The sequence below is a fragment of the Miniopterus natalensis genome, chromosome 18 (assembly GCF_054644295.1).
Source record: "Miniopterus natalensis isolate mMinNat1 chromosome 18, mMinNat1.hap1, whole genome shotgun sequence".
Lineage (NCBI taxonomy): Eukaryota > Metazoa > Chordata > Mammalia > Chiroptera > Miniopteridae > Miniopterus > Miniopterus natalensis.
The window spans coordinates 22354621-22378494 of record NC_142098.1 but is presented as its reverse complement, the minus strand read 5'-3'; the positions used below and the strand labels follow the sequence as shown (position 1 = coordinate 22378494).

At 41.2% G+C, this 23874-nt stretch overlaps 1 protein-coding gene across 1 annotated transcript in view; it reads left to right on the top strand.

The window, feature by feature from the left end:
* CNTNAP4 (contactin associated protein family member 4) overlaps positions 1-23874 on the top strand; it is a 308626-nt gene that overhangs the window by 240819 nt on the left and 43933 nt on the right. Inside the window, exon 22 of the mRNA XM_087827286.1 lies at positions 3902-3957. Coding sequence (XP_087683412.1) covers positions 3902-3933 — 32 coding nt within the window. The 3' untranslated portion in view covers positions 3934-3957. The remainder of the gene's footprint in view (positions 1-3901; positions 3958-23874) is intronic.

The following is a 23874-nucleotide window of genomic DNA, read 5'->3' as shown; positions in this document are numbered from 1 at the left end:
ATCATCATCATCATCATTATCACCATTTAAAAATTCTAAGTCCTTATGTTCATTTGACCCTACAACAGCCTTAAGAAGTTGGCACTATTACAATACCTATCTCTGTATGTGTCTCTTTTATTTTAATCTTCACCCAATGATATTCTTTCCATTGCTTTTTCAGAGGGTGGAAGGGAGAGAGAGAGATCAACATGAGAGAGACACGTCGATTGGTTGCCTCCTGCAGGCGCCCCAACCAGGGCCAGGAATCGAGCCTGCAACCGAGGTACGTGCCCTTGGCCTGCAATCGAACCCGGGACCCTTCAGTCCTGGGGCCGATGCTCTCACCACGGAGCATACAGGCTAGGGCAGGTCTCTCTGTCTTTTTTAAGCCACGAGAAAACATGGTGTTAGAGGATTTAGGCTACTGACTCCGGCGAGTTCACAAATTCTTACCCAGTCAGTGTGCATTTAGAGCCCACGCCGGATTCGGGTATTTGAAGGCAACTCATGAGAAGTTGGTAGGAAGCCTGAAGTTACAGGGACCCAAGGAATAAGGTTAGGCCAGTGAGAATAATCTCTGAAGAGTTGCATTCGGGCCCAGCAGGAGAAAGTCACCGGCGATTGGCGCTGGCCCCAAGTCATAGGCTCCTGGAGGCGACCCAGGAGAGAGGGGACCGTCAGTGCGAGACACGGGCAGGCGGGGGCACCGGCTCTCCTGTTCCATACCAAGCGACTCGTCTCATCCCTACGAGGACGCGATCCTTTCCGTTGCCATCGTTCCCGCTTCGCACACGAGGAACATGATTACGAAGGGGTTAAGGACCTGGCCTCGTGCCCACGGCCAGCGAGGGAGGTGCCAGGGTGAAGAGCCACGTGCCCGGCGGCACTCGGCCCCCTCCGGGGACGCATCAGGCCCCGGAGCATATGGTCGCGCAGCGTGAGCCTCGCATTCGCTTCCAACCTTGAAACTTGACAGTCGTGTGCACTCCGCTGACTGACACATTCCTGTCACACGCACACACACGCACACGCGGAGTGCATCTCCTTGAAGTTACACTGCCTGTCACGTTTGGAAATTCTTGGAAAAAATAAAACTGCGTCTGCATGTCATGCATGGACTCGTGCTATAATGGGAAAGGCATTGAAATCCTAATTTGAAGAAATGCTCCATTTGCATCTACATGCAGCTTTGTGATTTATGACAGGGAGACTTTTTGGCTAAGATGGAAGTTTTACAGTGGGAGTGATTTTTCATTTTCCAATCTCAACAGGAACTTGGAAATGAAAATTTAAACATTAATCAAAACCCATTTCCATTTTTGTTAGAAAGAGTAACTTGAGATAACATTCCCGAGATGTTCTTATTTGGCATTGCATAGGTGAGTGAAATACCTATTTATAGACTAGGTCGATATGGAAAAAAATAAACCACAAAATTATGGTGTACTTGCATGTGGAGTGGCTGGCCGTCCTCAGAAATCCAAAGTCCTAGTAAATTACTCAGTAATTTAGAGAAACTCACCGCCACGGAAAGCAGTTATTATGAAACTTCATAAACCTTCCTGACATTTGGTCCTCAAGGCCTAACTCTCAAAATCCTTTCTTTTCCCTCAATTACTGTGTATGCAAATATCGCTGGGAAAAAGGGAAACAGTCAATAAAGGGTTGTGTTACCCCCCACCCACCACTATCTGTTGCAACCAGATAGGAAATTATTCAGGAATAGAATCATTATACATATTTTTAAATTACTCTTCAAGCAGATTTTTATCGGAATATAATAAATATGAGATATTTTGCCATTCTCGTGGGATAACATATTTTTTTATCTCTTCCTTCCCTCAGTAAGCAGAGAATAGCAGCAGTAGTTATTGAAATGAAGGCAGTGAGATATCAGAGTGAAAGATAATGCAGAGCCTGGTTCATCTAAATAGGTTAGGAAATCTCATTTCCACTATATAATAACTCCTGGAGAGGCAACTTTCTATTTCAGATGAAAACTCTCCCTGTCATAAATCATAAAGCTGCATGTACATGCAAATGGGGCATTTCTTCAAATTAGGGTTTCACTTCCTCTCATTTCAAATGGAGGTTCTATGATTTTATTTCCATACGTCAGCATAACTTGTCAGGTTTCATTATAATCAGTGTTAATAACATATCCGCTTACATTATGTTCATCCAAACTGTACAGTTTTACATGAATAAAACAAGTTCAATAAAGTGCTGACTGATACCTGGTCTCAGCCAGGTCCTTACAAATGTAAAGATGATTAAGCAATAACCAGCTATAAAAGAAGCCTAAATACGAAATTATGCCCATATCCACAAGTGTTTCTATTTTTTCATGAGACATGTTAAAATTCTGATGATTTTTTCCCCCTTATAAACTAAATAATCTCCCAAATTGCTCTTTACTTGTCCCAGACTTTACTAATAGTGTTATGAAGTGGACTTTGGGGAGCTGAATCTCTACAGCTCAAGTAATTAAGAGGTAGGTGGATATGCTGAAGAAGTCAGTTGGGGCCCAGTGGGTATGGCTCAGGGGTTGAGCATTGACCTGGGATCCAGGAGATAGAGGTTCAATTCCCGGTCAGGGCACATGCCCAGGTTGCTGGCTCGATCCCCAGCAGGGTGTGTGCAGGAGGCGGCCGATCAGTGACTCTCTCCTCATTGATGTTTCTCTCTCTCCCCTTCCCTTCCTCTCTCTGAAATCAATAAAGATATATTTTAAAAAAAGAAAAATCCGGTTTGTTCAGGCACAAGGTTACCACAAAAGGGATGTCGCTGCCCTGTATGCTGGTGGAGTTTCTTGTGCATGTGAAAATTAGTAAAGCTCTCTCCCGAGACTTGAACCATCCTGAAGTCCCTGCTGGCGCGGAACTTGCTATGCGTGTGCTCCTTTCCAGACTTCAGGCTGAATGACGTGGAGATTAGGAAGGGACAGGAGATTCCAAATTGGCACATCTCCCAGAGAAAATTCGGTGCTAAATACTTGAAGTGATAATTGGATAACTAGTGGTCACCAGAGAAATTGCTAAGCAGTTTACATTTTTTGCACGTGGATATGACTGCAATTTAGTATTTTCACCCCGCACGAGTCTAGTCTCAATCTCATGTTCAAAAACAAGTCTCATGTGTTTCTACCTCTTTCACACTAATAATGTAAGAGTCACCACAAGTTATGCATTAAAATCACATAAAGGAGACTATCCACTGTGGGTTTTCAAGTTATTTTACAATATATATTGTAGATATATCTATATATACATCATAAAAATATCTGCCTGTTATATGCATACATATAACACAACAATGTAAAGAAGATTATCCCATTCAAAAAATAGCTTTAGCAAATAAAAGCAAATTGTTTATGCTGAGAGCTGGATACTGACTCTACTGAAACAATTCCTCCGAGAAAAAGTGATTAACAGTCATATGTCAATAGTCATATTAACCCCAAATCCCTATTGCCAGCAGTTGTGTGTGTGTGTCCCTCAGAGTTTCTGGTGGATGGTGAGTGAGACAAAATTGTGTTTTACTATGACAACTAGTTTTTTTTCCCCCTAGGATAATTTTTCAACCGAAGTACGTATGCTGAGCAAGAAATTAATTTTATTTTCCCATGTGACTGAAGGATGGCAGTTCTTTGGTAGTTGGCCATTCAGTCAAAGCACCAGCTGGCAAACAAATCAAGATAATTTTTGTTTCTCTTCTTGGCATGTTGCCTACATGTTGAATGCAAACGAGAGGCTTTTAAAATTATAATACTAAATAGAATCTTGGGTCCTAGCCTAGAACTGTATTAATGGTTATTGAGATATCAGATCACAACGTGGTGTGTGGTTGAAGTTCCAAATGACAGGTGTCTGTTCTCTCTTTCTTTGGTAGTGATCGTTGTTTTTAAATCTATCCATAGGTTACGTCTTAGATCTACAGATGACGTCTTAGATCAAGGTAAAAGAAGAACTAAAGGTAAGAGTATTTGTATAACTTCACGATGATAGTCTACAGAGGTGGGCAAAAGGCATTAGACTAGAAATGTTAATGCCTCATTAAAACTGTCTTCTAGTGCTTCAGGAAGATGGAAATTGTAAGAATCAGGGTGGTTTCAGAGATGGGGAAATTGAAAAACACACACTTGCAGTCCTAGATTAGGATTTTTTGTGTGGCTTACATTGAAATTACCTTTCTGTGTGCGTGGGGTGCTGCAGACGGGAGCTGTGCGGGCCTCGGGGGACACCGAGCAGGCCTTTACCCCTCTGAGGTCGTGCCCTCGCCGTAAGCACGGTGGCTCTCCTTCCATAGCAACCCCCATGGTCAGTGTGAGTCGGATGCTTATGTCCATCTCCTGGCGCATGGATGGGATATTTTGCTGACATGCATAGGAGATTTCTTTGAAACTTGAACAAAGTATCTTAACTCGCATGCATCAGGCATTGCGATATTTATAAACGTTCATTTATGTAATCACACAACAATCATACACATAAAATGGCGTTCGTTGGTTCCCAAACTCCATCTCTCGATCAGTATGTTCTCTTTGTTCATCATAAAAAATATCCTGAGTGTTCTCTTTGGCTTTCACTTTCTGGGGGGAAGGTCCCTAACCTGGGAGTTCAGACAGAGGCCTGTTTCACTGTCGCTGTCCTTCATATATAAAAGGAGGGGCACAGGTCCAAGGACCGGTCAAGCTCTAAGATGGCCTGACCCAGCGCAGGTACTAGATTTTTCTAGTCCTGTGCTGTGGTGGGAGAAAAAAGGAAAGCAAGTACCAACAGCCATTTCAAGAAACATTACCATCTGCCATGACTTCAACAACTCACAAAGAACAGTAACAACCACAAAATTCCTGATCAAAGCCGTGACTGAGTTTATGAATCTGATTTTCATTTCCTGTAGCTGAATTTCTGAATTTGATTTTCATGTAAATTCTGTTCTGAACACGAAGTGAGCCATGAATTGAAATCTGAAAGGGTCGTGCTCCGCGCTCATGACTGTCTCCAACACCCATCTGCCCAGCTCCCCCTCCAGCCCCCATCCTCACACAAAAGACACCATTTGGGCTAATGTTTATCCGATGCTGTGAAATGGAGTTAATCATTTGAGAACAGAAAAATGAAGTTGTTTTTAGACTGGTAATGAAATTTCTATTTGTTTTCGAGATTTTATTCCCCCTCACCAAGAACATTAAAATATTATAAATATTACCTATTGAAAATTGTATGTAAATATGTTGGAATCCCTGTAGGGAGAATCAGTAAAAATTCAGATTTTATGCAAAAACTGTCATAAAAGTTTATGAAAAATAGTAAGAGGGGCAAGAGGGAAGCTGCTCTAATATAGAAATTTAGCATCTTTTACTCCAAAAATAAGATGACACAGCAAAAAACATCAATAGCATATATATAGTTGTAATCCCTAAACTTAATGTATGGAACTTTTAATAATTTAGGAAAACTGACTTTTCAAGGGTAGTCAATGATTTATAAATTTTAAATGAACTGCCTAATCGTATTAATAATATTCACCTCACACGTTCAAATGTCTAGTCTTCAGTGTTTTAGTCTGGCCTAGGTAAACATAACTCTCAAATTGAAAGGATATAATTAATGCTGTAATTTACATTACTTGTTCAGTTATTTCTCTTTCATATTTCACCTTCTATTTCGTGATTGAGAAGTTTTAAGCGATGGCATTTATTCTGAAAGTTGATATTACCATTTAATCTTGTAAATTCACAATGAATTTATTATTGCGTGTTCTTACAAACAGACAATGTCTTATTTCCTGGCTTGGATCATTTTTACCTATGAATGCATGTTATTGTGTGTCTCAAAAAACAACAACAACATCCCACAAAACTGTAAAAAAGAAATATGTGTTTAAGTACCCCCAGAGTTCTAAAGCTGAAATCGGTGTGATAGCTCTTTTATATCTAGATACCTGAGATTAAAATACCATCCCCTCCCCCAACTGTTTGCAAAGCCATCTCACAATGAATGGGGGAGGGCGATCATATTTTAAATCTGATTTGTAGAACAGGGATTCTTACAGCTCCTCCTGATGCTTCTCTCATTCAAACAGAAGCGTTTCTGTTCCTGTCAACGTAACAACCAGAACAGGCCTTGTAATGTTGTATTTCTAGACTTTGTTTATGTTTTTGAATTTCTTTTCTTTACCAGTTGTATTAACATTATTTAATCAAAGGCCTACTGTTGACTTTTCGAACAGGGTAGTATTTATTTGAATGCATATTTTCCGTATTAGCCAAGGCTTTCTGAAACCATCCTGGTGTATCAGATGAATATATAATTAGGGATTTTTCTAAGTACGCAATGATTGCCAAGCAGAACATTTCTTAGTTTTATCCTACCCAGAGTGGTAGGATAAAAAAAAAAAAAAAAGACCCAAACACTCTTAAGCTTTACATCGAGGCATAATCTACATGAAGAAAAACGCGCGTCGTTACTACACAATTCAATAAATTTTCGCAAAGTGAAGACAGGCAGGTCGCTGCCACAGAGCATCGCCAGGCTGATTCTTTACAGTGATTGCTCATCCGCAGGTGGCCTCCGTTCTGACTTCTCCCACCGCTGATCAGCTTTCCTTCTTTCATTAGCAGTGTATGAACGGAATCGTAAAGTGAGGGCCCTTGTTTTCGGTTTGCTTCACCCTCCATTATGTCCTGGAGATATACATCCGTGTTGTTATATATGATGGGAATTGATTTTCTCTCGTGGCTCTGTAGTACTGCGCCGTATGAATATACATGAAAGACACAGCCATTCTATCACCGGTGGAATGGGATGTTCATAATGGGCTTTTTAAGCAGCTGAATGGGCTACCTGATCCACATATTAAATCTTGATCTGTGCGGTGCGTGGGAAATGGGCTGCAATGAGGCGCTGCAGAGCTGGTCGGAGCGGCTGGAAGAGCTGGGGACCGCTGGGGTTAAGAACCTGGCGTTAGCCCGGCCGGCGTGGCTCAGCGGTTGAGCGTCGACCTAGGATCCAGGCGATCGGGGTTCGATTCCCAGTCAGGGCACATGCCCGGGTTGCGGGCTCGATCAACGACTCTCTCATCACTGATGTTTCTCTCTCTCTCTCTCCCTTTCCTTTCCTCTCTCTGAAATCAATAAAGATATATTTAAAAAAAAAAAAAAAAGACTGGCGCTGGGGAGGAGAGAATCCAGTGCGGGGAAAATACTGTTGATGCCAAAGACAACGTTTTTTCTGATTAGCTGGGTGCAGGAATTGAGAGGAAGGGATTGTTAAGAATTACTCCAGGTTTTTTTCTCTCTTTGTTTTTTGAAGGACTTTGTTGAGGTATGATTGGTGTACAAAAAGCTGTACATCCATATTTAATGTATAAAATAATGAGTTGGGTGATAGTTATATATTGGTGAAACCATCACCTTAGTTGCTCCAAAAAAGAAAATCAAGCCCTGGCCAGTGTGGCTCAGTTGGTTGAGCACTGTTGCACGGACCTAAGGGTCGCCATTGGATTCCTGGTCAGAGCACATGCCCAGGTTTTGGGTTCACTCCCCACTCAGGGTGCATATGGAAGGCAACCGATTGATGTTTCTTTCTCACGTCGATGTTTCTCTTTCTCTCTAAAAAAGAAAAAACCAATTTAAAAAATTGAATTTTTTTTTTTTTTAATTTGAACAGCTGGGTGAGTGGAAATTTTTTTTTTTTTAATCAGTACCAAAATATCAAGACTATCTGGGTGTCAGTCCTGGGCAGGTCACATTGAGTATCTGTGAGATACCCACATCTGATTGTTGAGTAGACATTTGGCCAAATGAGCTTGGAGCTCATCAGGATTGGAAATGTCCATTGGGAATTATTGATACATGGATAGTGTTTAAAACCATGGGAATGGTCACAATCATCTAGAAATGGAATGGAGAGTAAAAAGAGATCTGAGACTGTTTCTTAAAATAAAACTCAATATTTAAGTGAGCATATGAAAAGGGAGACTTGAAAGAGAGACAGAGAAGTACTTCAGAGTTATTGGAGGAACATTGGGTAGGGTGGTGCCATAAAAGCCAAGAGAGGAGACAAGTTGAAGGATGGGAGTAACTGGTCAAGTACTGATGAGATGTCTCTGGGATTTTGCAGAATGGGTGTCTGAATTTGGCAGCCAGGTTGGAGTGGGATATGGACATTGAGGAAGTGGAGGCCACCGTGTGTAGGTTAGTCTTCTAAGAAATTAACAATAAAGGGAGGTAGACTTGGGGCCCAGGACTGTCATCAGGGTCCAGTGCCCCGTGTGCTTTGGGACTTGAGTTCAAAGGAGAGATTGTGTGAAGTTTTAAAGTATTTCCTTGTCTAAGGGGACTTCCCGTTTCTGATTCCTTGTATAAGGAGCTTAGAAGTTGTCACTTCATCCTAACATTAGACTGGAAATCAATGACTCTTCTTGGTTTTTTAGAGAAGGGAGGGCACAGGGTAAACCCCTGCTCCAAGATTGGAGAGACTTACTGGTGAATACAGGGCGCCAGGCCTTCGCAGAGCAGGGACTCCGCGGCAAAACCTGCCATGTGAACCAATGCTGGGGTAATTCCATGTTTTTGACCAAAGCAACCAAAAGAATGACATTACCATTGATTAAGATAGGAAATACCGCAAGAAATCAGGTGGTGTGTCACCGGGCAGAGTGACACCATTATCTGAGCTTTACCACCTAAATTACTAAGTAGCTATTCTAATATGTGGAAATCATATCGAGTTAGGTGTTTTTAAAAATACCATTGCAAAACTTATTTCACTTTAGGAGACTATCTCTACTAATAACGTGTGTGTGTGTGTGCAGGCCAATAAAACACACATGCACACACACCCCAACAAAAAGCAATTCGAATTAGAGAAGTTCCAGTTTCCATTTCATATAATAGATGACTACTCCCCTGATCTGATTTCTGACATCCACACCATGGTGCTCTGTGTGTCCTGTCGTTCAGATTGTTCCAATTTATGATATGACATTAAAGCCCTGCATAGATGTACAAGTGCCAAAAATAACTCCCGCTTCCTTAGCATTTTTCTCCTGGCTTGAGTTTTCTGGGGGAAAACAACTGAGCTGCAAATAGCAGCTGCATTCTGCCTGCTGAGCTGTCAGCAGACCTAAGACCAGGAGAGAGGTGCTCTTGCTCCGGTGGCTGCACAGGGGTTGGTGGCCAGCAGCCCCAGGCCGCACCTCGCACTCAGGCCTCCTCACCACTGCCTGCTGGGCGGGGCGGGGTGGGGTGGATCCAGTCTCAGGTAAGGACTCCAATAATGTGCCCAGGCATCTTAAGAGTTCACCCCCAATTTCCCCCCTTGCACTAAAAGACAGAGCAAGGCCAAATCAAACTAGAAAATAATCACCAGAAAAACCTCTGGTTCAGTCCTTTTTAATCTTCCCTTGTGATTCATCTAATTACTTTTACTTTGTGTCTACCAATTACAGTTGTTTTCGACGATATGGAATCAATAGGCTGTGAAATACAAAGTGGGAATGTTGTCATTCAGCGCCTTGGGTCTAGATAATAGATTTTTAAAGTTGGGGAATGAATAATTTATTTAAAGTTACGGGAATAACCTCCAGGATAATTGAAACCAAAAGATGGTTAAAATGGGTGAGATGGAGGGTAAGAAATTACAGGTTAGAAGAGTTTTGCTTTTCATGATAAGCCTTTGGGCACTGTTTATTTTTTTAACGTGCACATGGGTTGCTTTGTTGGGTATATATTTTTAAGTAAAGAAAAAGGGAATTTTTAAATTTGATCATTTCAATTAAACGGGTACCCTGAGCTATGAATAGCTAATTACAGGCATAGCTCTATACGAAGTCAGGAATATAATGAGTTGCTCTCAGAGTGAGTGTCAACAGACCATTAACAACTGGAAAGAGACCTACATGGTCCCCTGTAATGGAAATGTCTATATGCAATTATCTGCTGTTCCTTAATCTTTCATTCTTCGAGGCCCAACGAAGACTAATAGGTCAATAAATGTCTGTAGATTGGAAAGATAGAAAGGTTCTGAAATGAAGACTTAATCCTCATTAGAGCCGCACTGAGAGGGCCAGTTTAATTTTGGAAAGCACAGGAAATTTTTGTTAAGTGTAGATCACAAAGTTTATTTTCATAAACTGATGTATTTAAAACCATGCTGTATTTAACATATTAGCATCTTTTTCACTGCCAATATACATTTTCAAATTCCTGCATTAACCCTCACGCTAAACTCACTGTCCGCTGTTATGTACTGTCAAAGTGACATTTCTGGAGGGATTTGTAGGGATATATGTAATTAAAAACATTACCCAGAATATGAACACCTTTCTCACATTTGTTACAAGCTCCATCGTCTGAGTCCTGGTGGTGGGTGGGCACCTACCTGACTTCACGCAAGGGCATGGTCATGGATTAGTGGGCTCCCTCGATCAAATGCTCCTACACAGGGTTTGAAGGAGGGTCCTAAGTATAGAGACAGTGGAAATGTCGCCATCGTTCATTATTCAGTGGAGGGGTGTGAGAATTCAAGGAGTGGCCTTGACTGTGTTTCCCATTGCCTGTCCTTTCTCTCTGTTCCTGCTGGTCGAATAAGCCTTACTCTCCAGCCTTCTAGGCACAGCTGTCAGATATCCTTCCAATGCATCTAATCCAGAGTCGTTTTCTGTTGCTTGCAACCAAGAAGCTTTACTGGTAGAATTAATGCAATGATGAGATACTATAGTGAAATGGATTTACGCTTGTGCAAATTAATTATTAGGAAGTGGGCCTTAACAGTTATAGTTACAACGTGTGTTTTGCAGGATAAATAATAAGGGCGTTAGAGCAAAAGAAGAGCTAAAAATGATATTTCTAGGAAACGCTGAAAGGTTCACCATCCACTCTGTAACTGTTGGTTAGTATGTGAGGGTTTGTGAAGAAGAGAGGAGATATATTCTCTGTCTGTGAGAAAACAAGAGTTAAAATAGGCACTAAACTTCTCCCTTTTTACTGGTGGCAAATAATACTACATAGAGCATCTCTGACCAACGGAAATATAATGTGAGCCACATATATAATTTTAAAATTTCTGGTAACCACACTGAAAGTAAAAAGAAACAAGAGGGATTAACTTTAATACATATTTTATTTAGTCCGACGTATCCAAAGTGTTGTTTCAATATGTAATAAGCCAATGAAATGTATTAATGAGATATTTTACATTCTTTTAAAATCACGTCGTGTTGAAAACTGTGTGTATTTTCCATGTATAGCACATCTTCACTTGGATTAGCCACATTTCGTATCCTCAGAAGCCACATGCAGCTGGGCCACCATACTGGATAGCAGACAGAGAGCCACCAATGGGAATAACCCACTTTCTTTCAGATACTCTTAATTTTCATGCTTTAAGAGATTGATGATTGGCTGCAGGAGAGATTTATTCGATGGCTTTTCAAGGCTCCTCAAACTATAAGTGCAGAAAAAGCTGCCATAGAGTCTGCTACTTTAAATGAACATCTGCAGCTAACAGGGATGTGGATTCTCTACTCTGCCACCATTCTGTCTGCCTCAATTCCAGCCATGGCCTGCAGAAGAGCCTCATTTTACATTTTCTGGAAATTCTTATTACTCTAGTGCAAACCAGTAACTTTTGTTAATTTCATTTTATTTCTTTGTGAGTCATTCAGAGTAGTGGGAAGATGGAGAAAAGTCTGAACAAAATGTTTGGATCCAATTCTATGGTACAATCCAATCATTCAGCATGTGGAAATGGCCAAAGAGACATGTGTGTTCATATCTTTGTGCAGTGTCTATAAATGTATTATCTGTGGCCAAAGCTCCAAAGAGAGCGCAGACCATGGAGATTAGCAAATTCATAGCTGGAGAGAAACCCAATGGGCAGGTTCATTAACCAGTCTAGTTCTGTTGCACTGGCTGAAGGCTTTCTGTCAAAATGACAGCCATGTAGATAATTCTTGGAGATTTGCATTTATTTGGTTGTAAATTTATAAAATATGTGCTTTTAAAATCATCTATACACACTAAAAAGCTAAATCTCAGTCCAAATGGCATAGCACACAGTGCTACAGAGTATGGACACTTTCCACCATTCACTGACTTCTTGGAAGTTTCACCCTGGCACTATCTGGGCTCCTCTCCCTCTCATCTTTTCTCCTTCCCAGTGTGCGTGTAAGGAGAAATGCACACATATATAAACACAGGTGCCTATTCAGTGTTGCAAGGAAGGTTTAATAGGAATAGGTATCCGCTTGAGAAAATAAAAGGCATAAAATGTATAAGATATTTTTTGAGAGAGCACATTTCATTTAAAAAATCTAAAGATCTTTCCAAATTTATTTTTTAATTTTTATTGAGGTTTATTTAATATATTAAGAAATTGCACTATTTAACACATACATTTTGATGAGTTGGATCTACACACACCCCTGTGACACCATCACCACGATCACGGTAGCAACAGACTTGTCGCCTCCAGTAGATTTCCTGCATTGCTTCGCTTCTCTCTCCCCCTCCCCAATCTCTTTGTCTTTCCGTGTGTGTGTGTGCTAAGAATACTTACCGTGAGATCTAACCTTTTACAAAAATATTATTTATGGCTTCGTGTATCCCTTCAACTGAAATTAACTGCCAAATTTGTTTCAGGCTTGAATCAAACATGCAGGATGCTGAGAATAAAACGGGACTCACACAATCCCTATCCTTAGGGAAGCAAAATGTGCTTTATCCGCCAAGCATATGAAATAAAAACGGGGGGCACGAGTTATACCGAAGAGTTTAGCCCTGTTCAGAAGCTCGGGGGAGGACTTAAGGAACCTGGCTGCCATCGTCACGCGTTCGTGCGGGAATGGCACTCAAGCCACGGGTGGAAATGAAGGGAGGGCGGCCGCGGGGGGAGCGGCTGGCGCGGTCGGGAGGCGGCGGCCTGCACCAGGGCCTGGGAACGTGAATGAAAAGGGCCAGAAGAGACCTAGAAGTATTTGGGGTGTGAACTTGCCCGGTTTGGTGGACAGAGACCTCCCTCAAGGGCCTGTCGTGTGGCCCTCTCCAGAGGCCAGCTCAGCACGGCGGCTGCCTTCTTGGAATCTTATGTCCGAGCTTCACATGTCGCCTGTCGCCTTGGCTGTGTTAAAAGGGAGTCACAACTCTCCCTTTAAGGTCCATCCTCAACGGGAGGAGACTATGTAAGAGCAAAAGCATGAAGACCAGAAAGGGGGGACCTTGAGGGCCACCCGGAGATGAAGGCAATCTCCGTGAGCCCCTAGATTGCCTTCCCGTCTGCTTCCACGCGTTCACAGATAGAGTGATACCTGCCGTCAAACAAGGGCGTCTGACACACATCCTTCTTGTCTTCGCCCGTCTCACATGTTTCTTTTCAATATATCAAAAGTTTTGTTTGTAAACTTCAGCTAAGTAATTCCCCAAACCTGGTCAACTCATAGAAAATATATCACTTTCCAAAGCAGTGGGAATTGTGCCGCTGAAGCTCTGGGGATGTCATTGCGAGCAGAGAAATTAGAAGCTTGGAGGGGGAAAAAAATGTGTCTTAGTAACAGGCTTTCTAGCACTTCAACTTCTTGAAGCCCGTTTCTATTCTACGCTTTTGTGTAATCCCTGATGAGTGTTGTGCGTGTGCGGTCACACAAACAGGCATTGATCTGGAGCACTTTGAATACTGGCTGGCGAGGAATTTACGGAGGAGATCACGGCACTGTCCCTGCTGTTGGTGGTTCATCTTTTCCATCAAGCGGCCTGGAGCAGGGCGAGCGGGAACTAACTCCTAGTATTTCTAACGCCGCGATCGCATCAGCGATGAGTGCGGGTACATATTTTGGTTCCACACATCTGTTTGTCGTCCATCACATTCACCTCTAACAGCAGCCACGGGGAAATCCAGCTGGCACATGCTGCAGGACATTGGAGTCTGGTGTGTCCTGTCCATTCCTCAGTCCTCGCTGGCCATGCCCGCCCTTGCCTACCAAGACCCAGGTACAGCAGATGGGCGTGCTGGCAGCTTCAATCCCCCTCCCTCCATTTCCCTTTAGTTCCTGAGAGCTGGCTACTGTCCAGTGTTCTGATACTACTTTGGCTCAGAACCCAAAGAGTTTGGAAAAGTAGTCTTGCACTTCCATTCTTTAAAAAAAAAAAAAAATTACAAGAATTCAAGCACCTCCCAATAGTGTGACATCTTGTTAGCATTGCGTATTCCAGGGTAAATTAGGATGAGTATTGCTACCAAAGGTACACAATCTGTTTTTAAAAATATATTCATGAAAATTGATCAAGTATTGTAAGTGCTGTAAACTATTGACAACGAAGTGATGGGCCCTATACAAGCTCGCTTTTACCTGGATTATCTAATTTTCACTTGATCATAATTCTACCAGGGTGAGTCCATTATATCAGTTTTCTATTGCTACCACACCAAACACACACAAATTTAGCGGCTTAAAACAATAGAAACCTATTATTTTACAGTTCTGTAGATTAGCGGCCCAGTACAGGTTTGGCTGGGCTAAAATCAAAGTTTTGACAGAGCTGCATTCATGTCTGGAGGCTCTAGGAGAGAGTGTCTTTTTTTGCCCATTCAGATTGTTGGCAGAATTCAGTTCTATGTGGTTGTAGGGCTGAGGACCCCATTTCCTTGCTGGCTCTTGGCTGGGGGGTCCATCTCAGTTTCTAGAAGCTGCCCACATTCTTGGCTCATGGCCCCTTCCTCCATCCTTCAAGCCAGCTAGAGGTGGTCAAGACCTGCCTCATGTAGAAAGGACAGGATTTGAACCCAGCGTATGTAACCTGCTCCACGTCAGTAGTTAGAAATCCATACTGAGTAGAGAGAAAAACACAGAGGTGGGACTCTACTAGGAGGGGATGCTTACAGTGTTCAAATTTTATTGACCACTATCTCTTTAGAGCAAAAGTACTAGACACTGGGCTGGAGGACACCCTCAAGTAAGAGCACAGATTCATGCAAGGGCAGTGTAGACACTAGTCCCATTTCTTCATTTATGTTACCACAGGTCTGTTCTATGGTTCTTAGTATTCTGTATGTGCTCAGTGACCTCCCATGTAGCTGGGAATATCAGGCTTAAGTACAGCAGGGATTATTTTAGCTAACTTCCAATCACCGGTGTCTTGGAACAAACTGCATTCGCCATGGTTTTTGTGCCACCTGTTGACTGGTGTTTTTGCCTCACTCACCCTTCCATGTATCGCAGGCGAATTACACCCTTGTCGAGATCAGTTATGTTTCTTTCAAAACTGCCTGGGCCACTTGTTACTCTCATTACATGTTTTAATTAAATGCCAAAAAAATCTGCTGAAATATAGGTTGAAAGGAGAGAAAGTTAGTGGTGCAATTTAAATTACAGGCTTTAGAAAGACTCAGTAAAGAAGAGTAGCTTTCACATAGCTGACAAATTAGGTGTTGATGAGCTAACTGTAAAAGACCAGGAAAATATTTAGACAGATTCTGCCCTCAGAATGACCCCCAGAATGTCTTTAATTTCTCACTCGGTTTGGAATAACCTAAAACTAGGTCTCTGGAAAGATGCGTTATGAGTGTGGATTATGAAAAAATTACACAGAAGAATAATCATTGGACTGCATTCACAGAAAGGACTCATTTCTCTTCTAAACATTAGGAATAAATGCATATTTATTTATGAGTTTTAAGTTACAAATATTAAGTTGGTTTTATTATGATTCAATTTTTAGTTACCTTTATTGACATAATTCACACACCATAAAAATCACCCTTTAATGTATACCATTCAGTAGTTTTTAAGTATATTTATTAATCTGTCAACCATCACTACTAATTCTAGAACTTTTTCATCACTCCCAAAAGAAACCACGCACCTAATAGTCACTCCTGTTCCCCTCCCCCTAGATAGTGGCAACTAGTATCTACTTTTTGTCTTAATGGATTTGTATATTCTGGGAATTTTATATGGATGGAATCATATAATCTGTGGCCTCGCGGCAGGCTTCTTTCACTCAGCATGTTTTCAAGCTTCATCCATGCTATCTCATGAATTCACTCCTTTTTATGGCTATTTTATTTTGTGGATATCCCATTTTGGTTTGTCCATTCATCAGATTTTCCACTTTCTTGGCTATTATAAACAATGTTGCCATGAAGATTTGTTTTCATGTGTTTTCAGTTCAATTCGGTATATATCTAAAAATAAAGTTGCTGAGTCATATGGCAACTCTACGTTTGACCTTCTAAAGAAATACCAAACTGTTTTCCAAAGCAGAAATGCACCATTTTACATTCTCACTAGCAATGTGTACAGATTTTCATGTCTCTGTATTCTTGCCAATATTTGTTATTTTCTGTCATTTTTTATTATAGCTGTATTAAAGTGGTATGCCACTGTGGTTTTAATTCCTATTTCAATAATGACTACTGATTTTGAGGATCTTTCCACATGTCCATTGACCAAATGTAAAAAATTCTATTAAAATCCTTTGCCTATTTTTTATTGTCCCATTTTGTGGGTTTCCTTTTCGCTTTCTTGATAGTATTCTTTAAAATACAAAAAGTTTTTAATGGCATGGAAGTCGATTTGTCTACTTTTTCTTGTTTGCTTGTGGTTTTGTTATTGGATGAAGTGGGGTGTCCCCTTCCCCACTGGGTGCTGAGGGTGGAGTTCTTACGATATCTCAAGAAAAAGAATTTTCTGAGACCCGCACGGGAAAATGAGTGATTTTTATTTGCGTGGAATTATATTTCTGAGTTTCTAAAGTCTCATTTCCCTGAGTCCAGTCATCAAAGAAGTGTAGCTGGGGTTTCAGTAAAGCTAGAAGCAAGGCCAGTGTCTAGAGTTCGTTCCACGTTGCAGCGGGGTCCAGTTCAGCATCAGGCGAGTTGTAGTCCATTAGACCATTGTGGGTGTGGGGGGGCCCTCGTGGCCACGGGCCATGTGGGTGAATGCCAGGCGGCAGGAGCAAGAGAGCCTGCCAGCTAGAAGTCAAGCGCAGCCCACCAAGGAAGTGGTCTCCTTTGCTCGGGGGATTAAACCCAAATTTCGTGCCCTCGCAGTGGCCACACCCATTCTGGCCAGTGACCAGTTCCCAGGTGTGACGGACAAGCAAGCACCTCCCCAAGGTCACCCTGTCCTACTGTGCATGCACCGCCCCTCTTCCCGCCCGGTCCCTTCGCCCAGCCATCTGTGGGGAATAGTGGTGGCGCCCCGGGGAGCGTGAAGCTGCAGCTTCCTGGCAGAGCTGCCCACGTGCCATGCCTCACACTAGCTGGCCTGCCCTGTGCTCCTTTCCTGTCATTAGCTAGGTTAATGACAACAGAATCAGTTTTGCTGTCACATCAAGGGAACCATTGCCCAAACCACGGTAGCGTTTACCTGTTTTCTGCTCAGAGCTCTGCAGGTTTATACTCACATGTGGGCTGTTGGGTTATTTGAGTTGTTTTTTGCACATGGTATCAAGTAGAGGCGAAAAGTCATTTTTTGTGATATCCAGTTGTCCTACAGCCACTTGTTGAAAGACTTGTTCTTTCTCAGTGGAAGCTTCCTGGCATCTTCGTTGGAAACCAGCTGACCGTAATGAATGACTGTGTTTCGGGACCACCAGTTCTATTCCATCCATCCGCACGTCTGTCTTCTGCCTGCACCCAGGGTCTTGACAGCTGTAGCTTTGTAGTAAGTTTTGCGTTGGCGGGAGTCTTCCAACTTGGTTCTTCAATTCAAGATTATTTTGGTGATTCTGGGTCTCTGACATCTCCATTTAAATTTTGGGATTACCTTATTTTACAAACACACCAAAAAAACAACTGAAATTTTGATAGCGATCGCATTGAAAATGTAGATTATTTGGGGGAATATTGCCATTTTAACAATATTCTGTCTTTTAATCCATAAACATAGGATGCCTTTACATTTCTATATATATTCTTTATTTCAACAGTATTTTATACTTTACGGTATATACATCTTTACTTTTCGGTTAAATGTATTCCTCAGTATGTTTTTCTTTTGGTGCTATTGGCAATGGAACTGATATCTTAAATTCATGTTTATATTGTTTATTGCTAGTCTGTAGAAATATGTACAACTAATTTTTACCTATCGATTTTATATCCTTCAAGCATACGGAACTCATTTACTAGCTCTATTATTTTTATGGATTTCTTCGGAACTTCCACACACGAGAGCATGTAATTTACAAATACAGTTTCATTCCCCCTTTACAGTCCGATTACTTTCTGTTTCTTTCTCGCGTGGAGACTCGGCCGCTAATCCTCTGTAGTGCAGTGTTGAATAGAAGTACTGAGAGGAGACATCTTTGTCTTGCTCCTATCTTAGGGGTAAAGCTTTCAGCATTTATTATTGATTTTAGCTTTGACTTTTTGTAGATGACTTTTATCAGGTTCCTTTCTATTGCAAATGTGCTGATAGGTTTTTTTTTTTCCTTTTTATTTATGAAAAGGCTTGGGATTCGCACCTTCAGAAACCATTTCCTGGGCTCTTTATTTCTTCATTTGAATCTGAATTGCTCTCTAGCCTCCTTTCCTTTCAGCCTGAAGGACTCCCTTTCGTATTTGTGGTAGAGAAGATTTGCTCATGTCTTATAATTTATTCCTGCCATTTACAGTACATTCATCTGTTAAAGATCCCAGGACATCTGTCCTGTAAGATTAAAAAAAAAGGGGGGGGGGCTTTATTTTTTATATACTCACGGTGTGATTGCACATGTTCCTCTGGATCCCTTGGAATATTGGCTGCATGGGCTTCCTCCGACCCAGGTTCCTTTCCTTTGGAAAGACTCTCAGTGGCGCACCTTTAATCAGAAGGCACTGGTGCTTAGTCGTCTCACTCTTGGTTGTGTGAGTGTCATCGGTGAACGTGAGCCATCCCTTTCCCCACTGGACGCTGGCAGTCAGGTCCTTATGCTATCCCCAGAAAAAGAATTTTCTGAGACTCGCATGGGAGGTTGAGTGATTTTTATTTGCATGGAATTACATCCTTGGGTATCCAAAGCCCCGTTTCTCTTAATCCAGCCCTGAAAGATGTGCGGCTGGGGATTCAGCAGAGCTAGAAGCAAAGCCAGGGCCCAAGGTTTTCCTTCCACGGTGGAGCTGGGCCCGCTTTAGCAGCAGGCTGGTTGCAGCCCCTTAGTCCATTGTGGGGGGTCCACGTGGCCTGAGCCATGTGAGCGAGTGCAGGGGAGCCAGAGAGTGCGCCCCCTGCAACAAGAGCACAAGAGAGTGAGCTCCTTGGAAGGAGATGAAATACTCACATTTCATCCCTTGCAGTGCCCATGCCCATCCTGGCCAGTGACCTGTTCCCAGGTGTGACAAACAGTCAAGCGCCTTCCCTATGTCACCTGGACCTTCCCGGGCATGTGTCTGTTCTCCCCGTCCCGTGGCCTCCTTGGGGGTGTTAAACTGCAGCTTCCTGCGAAGCTGCCCAAATGAATGCCTAAAGGCCTGGCCTTCCCTTTGCTCCCTCCCGGTCATTCATCACCAGGCTAAATGACAGTGGCGGTATTGTAATCGTCAGGGCTTCTTTTTAAAGCCTTTGCTAGGATACTTTTAAAAACAGATGCTTTCTGTGATCTACTCCCAGACTCCCCGCTGGTATGTACAGTTCCTATAGATAAGGCAGGACAAATGCTTGATTCTTTCACTTTACCACTTTTAAAAAATGACTTATTTTCTTATTCCCCAAGGATAACAGATTAGTTTTTTTGTTTGCTGTTTGTTTGCTGGTCTATTGACATACCGTTGTCATTAGCTAATTGTTAATAGTAGGAAAGGAGCAAAGGGAAGGCCAGACATTATAGGCATGTTCCACGCAAAACCCACATGGGACGATACCCGTCAGTCACAGCTGGGAACAGAGGTCATTGGCCAGAATGGGTGGGGACACGCAAGGGCAGGAAGATTTGGGAACTATAATCCCCTAAACGAAGGAGCGTATGCTCTTACGCTCTTGGTTCCTCTCGGCACACTTGGCTCGTGGCTCAGGCTCGGCTCCCTGGCATTCTCCCGCGTGGCCGTGGCCGTGTGGACCCCCCCAGTGGGCTAACGGGCTGCAGCTGGCCTAATGCTCCACCGTGAGGAGGAAACGCTGGGCCCCGGCTTTGCTTCCAGCTTTACTGAAACCCCAGCTACACTTCTACGACTGTACTAAGGGACATGGGACTTTGGAAACCCAGGGATATAACTCCATAGAAATAAAGCTTTCTACCATCTCGCATCCTTCCATGGGGGCCTCCAAAAATGCTTATGCTAGTGGCACCCCAAGAACCCCACTCCCACTAGCAACAGGGGAAGACAAGACACGTTTTTTTTCTCCGATGACAGGTGCTGCTATTGCTTCCCCCCCCCCCCCCCAGCACTCTTTTAGGGACAAGAGAGTCAAAGTTGGTCAATATTAGAGTCCCTGCCCTCAAAACCCTCCCAGGCCACTTCTAGATTAAGCCACATTATAAAGTGATTTAGAAAAAGCCTATGCAAAGTGTTGTATAGTCTCTTCGTAGGAAAACTTTGACTCTACTCATGTCTGGGGTGCAAAAGCAATGACCGACTGGAATAATCCACAGCATTGGCAGGCGCTAAAAAGGGTCACGGAGAGAGAACAGATGGCAAGCAGACATCCTTACTTATAAGTACATAATATCCAAATGTTTTAAATGTTCTGAAGGAGTAGAATGTGGGGCGGTGAGGACGTTTAATAAAGAACACCTCACTGAAACAGAATGGGGATTCTGAAGAGACAATTTTTAAATTGGGCCTGGAAGAATGAGTAGGAGGCAGCCAAGCAGAGATGAGGAAACAACATTTCGGGCCCGGAAAGCAACATGAGTGGGAAGAGCTGAGGCGTGAAATAACTTGGCATAATTAGGGGGAAAGGACAGGAGGCTTCACCTCCGAATGCCAATGAACTCGACCTGGGCAACACCAGGGACAAATCGAAATGCAGTGGTAACAATATTTTCCCCCAGTTTACAAAGCATGTTTCCTGTGGACAAACATAATATTAATAAACGAGAGGGGAAAAAAATCTACGACTAACAAATTCTTAATAGAATACGTTTTAGAAGCTGTTCCATCTGTTACTAGGTTTTACAAGTTTTTAAATCTCTAAGCACAAAGATACCCTTGCTTGACTATTAGAAACCCAAGGCTTTTCTTCTCAAATATTACCAACAAGTGGCAGGTATGAACCTGTTTATGCACTGAAGGTTCAGGTTTGTTTTCCTCTTGGTATTCCCAAGACGCAAGGAATTGTTTTCTCTAGGTATACTCTTTCTATCCATATTTTTAAACTAAATTGATGTATAATCTACATAAAATGAAATGTACTAATTTTAAATATACAGCTAGAGTGTTGACAAATAAATATACTCATGTACTCATCATTCATCCATGCTTTTGCCAAATAGTATTCTATTACATCTATATAGTATTATTTGTTGATCCATTTACTAGTTGAGGGACATCTGGAGTATTTCCAGTTTGGGTCCATTATGAATAAAGTTGTTATAAATACTCATGTAGAAGTCTTTGTGTGGGCGTAAGTTTTCATTTTCGTGGGTAAATTCACAGAGGTAAAACTGCGGAGGCACGTAGTAAGCGTATAAGGAACCGCCAAACTGTTTTCCAAAGTAGTTATCAATTTTATATCCCCAAAGGAAATACACAAGATTTCCAATTATTCCACAAGCTTGCAAACACTTACTATGGCCAACCTCCTAAATTTCAGCTATACTAGATTTTAGTAATATGTCTCTTCTTGATGACAAATAATATAGGTAATTTTTCATGTGTTTATTAGCCATTTATAAGTCCTCTTTTGTGAATGATTTCAAATATTTTGCACATTTTAAAGTTAGACTGTTTGCTTAATTGAGTTGTTCAGATTATTTCTCTATTCTTGATACAAGCCCAATGGTATATTTTTGCTTCCTTTGTTATAGATTAGTTGACCATATAAGCATGGGTTTATTTCTGGGTTCTCTGTTCTGTTCCATTGATCTATGTGTCTGTTTTTATGCCAGTAACCATGCTGTTTTGATTATAACAGCCTTGTACTATAGTTTAATACCAGGTAGGATAATACCCCCAACTTTGTTCTTTCCTATGATTGCTTGGGTTATTTGGGGTCTTCTGTGGTTCCATATAAATTTTAGGATTATTTGGAGAGAACTAAAGTCTTAACAATACTGAGCATTCTGATTGACAAGAACATTATATCTCTCCATTTATGTTTATCTCTTTTAATATCTCTATTTCTTCTTCTAATTTCCAAAGCATATATTTTTATCAATTTTAAATCCAGTCCTAATTATTTTGTGTCTTTTGATGCCATAATAAACCGTATTTTCTAATTTCAATGTTTAATTCTTGGTTGCTCATATATAGAAAAATATATATCCACCTTGCATTCTGTTAGCCTATTAACTTCAAATATTAGTTCTAGCAGCTTTATAAAGGGCTTCCTTATGGTGTTTTCCACACAACATGTCTTCATTTCTGTCTTACTTTCTCATGATGGAAATCATAACCTCTTGTATCATAAAATTTTTATTAGAAATTTAAAGTACCTTGATAAAAAGTAATCTGAAGATAGGCAATAATCTAGAGAGTTACTTCTTTATTCATTCTCTGTGTCGTTTCTTTTTCTTACCTTATTTCATTGGCTAAGACCTCTTACACAGTGTTCAATAGAAGTTGCAAAAGAGAAATTCTTGCTACTAATCTTCAGGAAAATTAATTTAGTATTCCACTGCCGAGTATAATGTTATCTGGAGATTTTTTTCATAGATGCCTTTTAGCAGCCAGAGGAAATTCTTTTTATTCCTAGTTGGCTGAGATTTTTATTGTAAATGTTAACAGAGCTTACAATTGTGAGATAAAATCCTGTTGTCATTATGTATTATAATTTTATATAGTTCTAGATTCTCTTTTCTAAAATTATGTTAAGGAAGTTCACTTTTATGTATGTGAATAGTTTCTGTAGCCTGCTTGTACTGTAAAATTTTAAGATGTTTTGGTATAATGCTGGCATTATACAATGTGTTTATAAGTGGAAGAGTAAAATTCACAACAAAAATGTTTTAGTGGTTAGTGTGTAGGATAAATTCCATATCGAAAGCCACTGGATGTAGGGAAGAGAAAGCATGAAAGTTACTTCAATATTATAGGCAAACAGGTTTTTTTCACTTAGAGAAACAAAATATTTGATTGTAAAAAAAAAAAAACACCAGACACAGATAAATATTGATTATAGATGTTTAGGAATATGTATATTTAATTCAACCAGGAACTGCAAATAATGCTGAAAGTATCTATGTAATTATTGTAGAGTGAGTTAAACTGAATGCTTTCTAAACAGGAGAATTCTGTGGATGAGTCCTGCAATATATAAGCTTTGTTATAATTCTCTTAATTATAATATTCCCAGCACCCTTCCCTCAACTTGAAAGATGGAAATGACTTATCTGTGCTCAGGTTTGTTTCTAGTCAGGACAGTCACATTTATTTGGTGCCTTGCTTTCTGTACCCTAGGCTCTTTTACCATGAGGATCTTACAGTAAATTAAAAATCCCTTGGGAATAGGTCACCTTAAAAATCCTGTTGCTTGTCCATTCAATAATTCCTTAAATTTTATTTGCTTTAAAGTTCCCTAATAATATTTGACTGTGAATCTTTCTCTCTCACATCTGTCTAATTTTCTGTAATTACTTGTTGAAACCTCCCCAACATTTTGAGATTCTCTTTTTTCAGGGTTAAGAGACCTCCTTTCGGTGCCTTCCTGGGTTCTGGCCCCTTAATGGAGGTGTTGATAGACAGCCTTTCTCTGTTAGATTTCAGTTGTGTCCACATGATTTTTTTGATTTAGAAACGAACATGACCC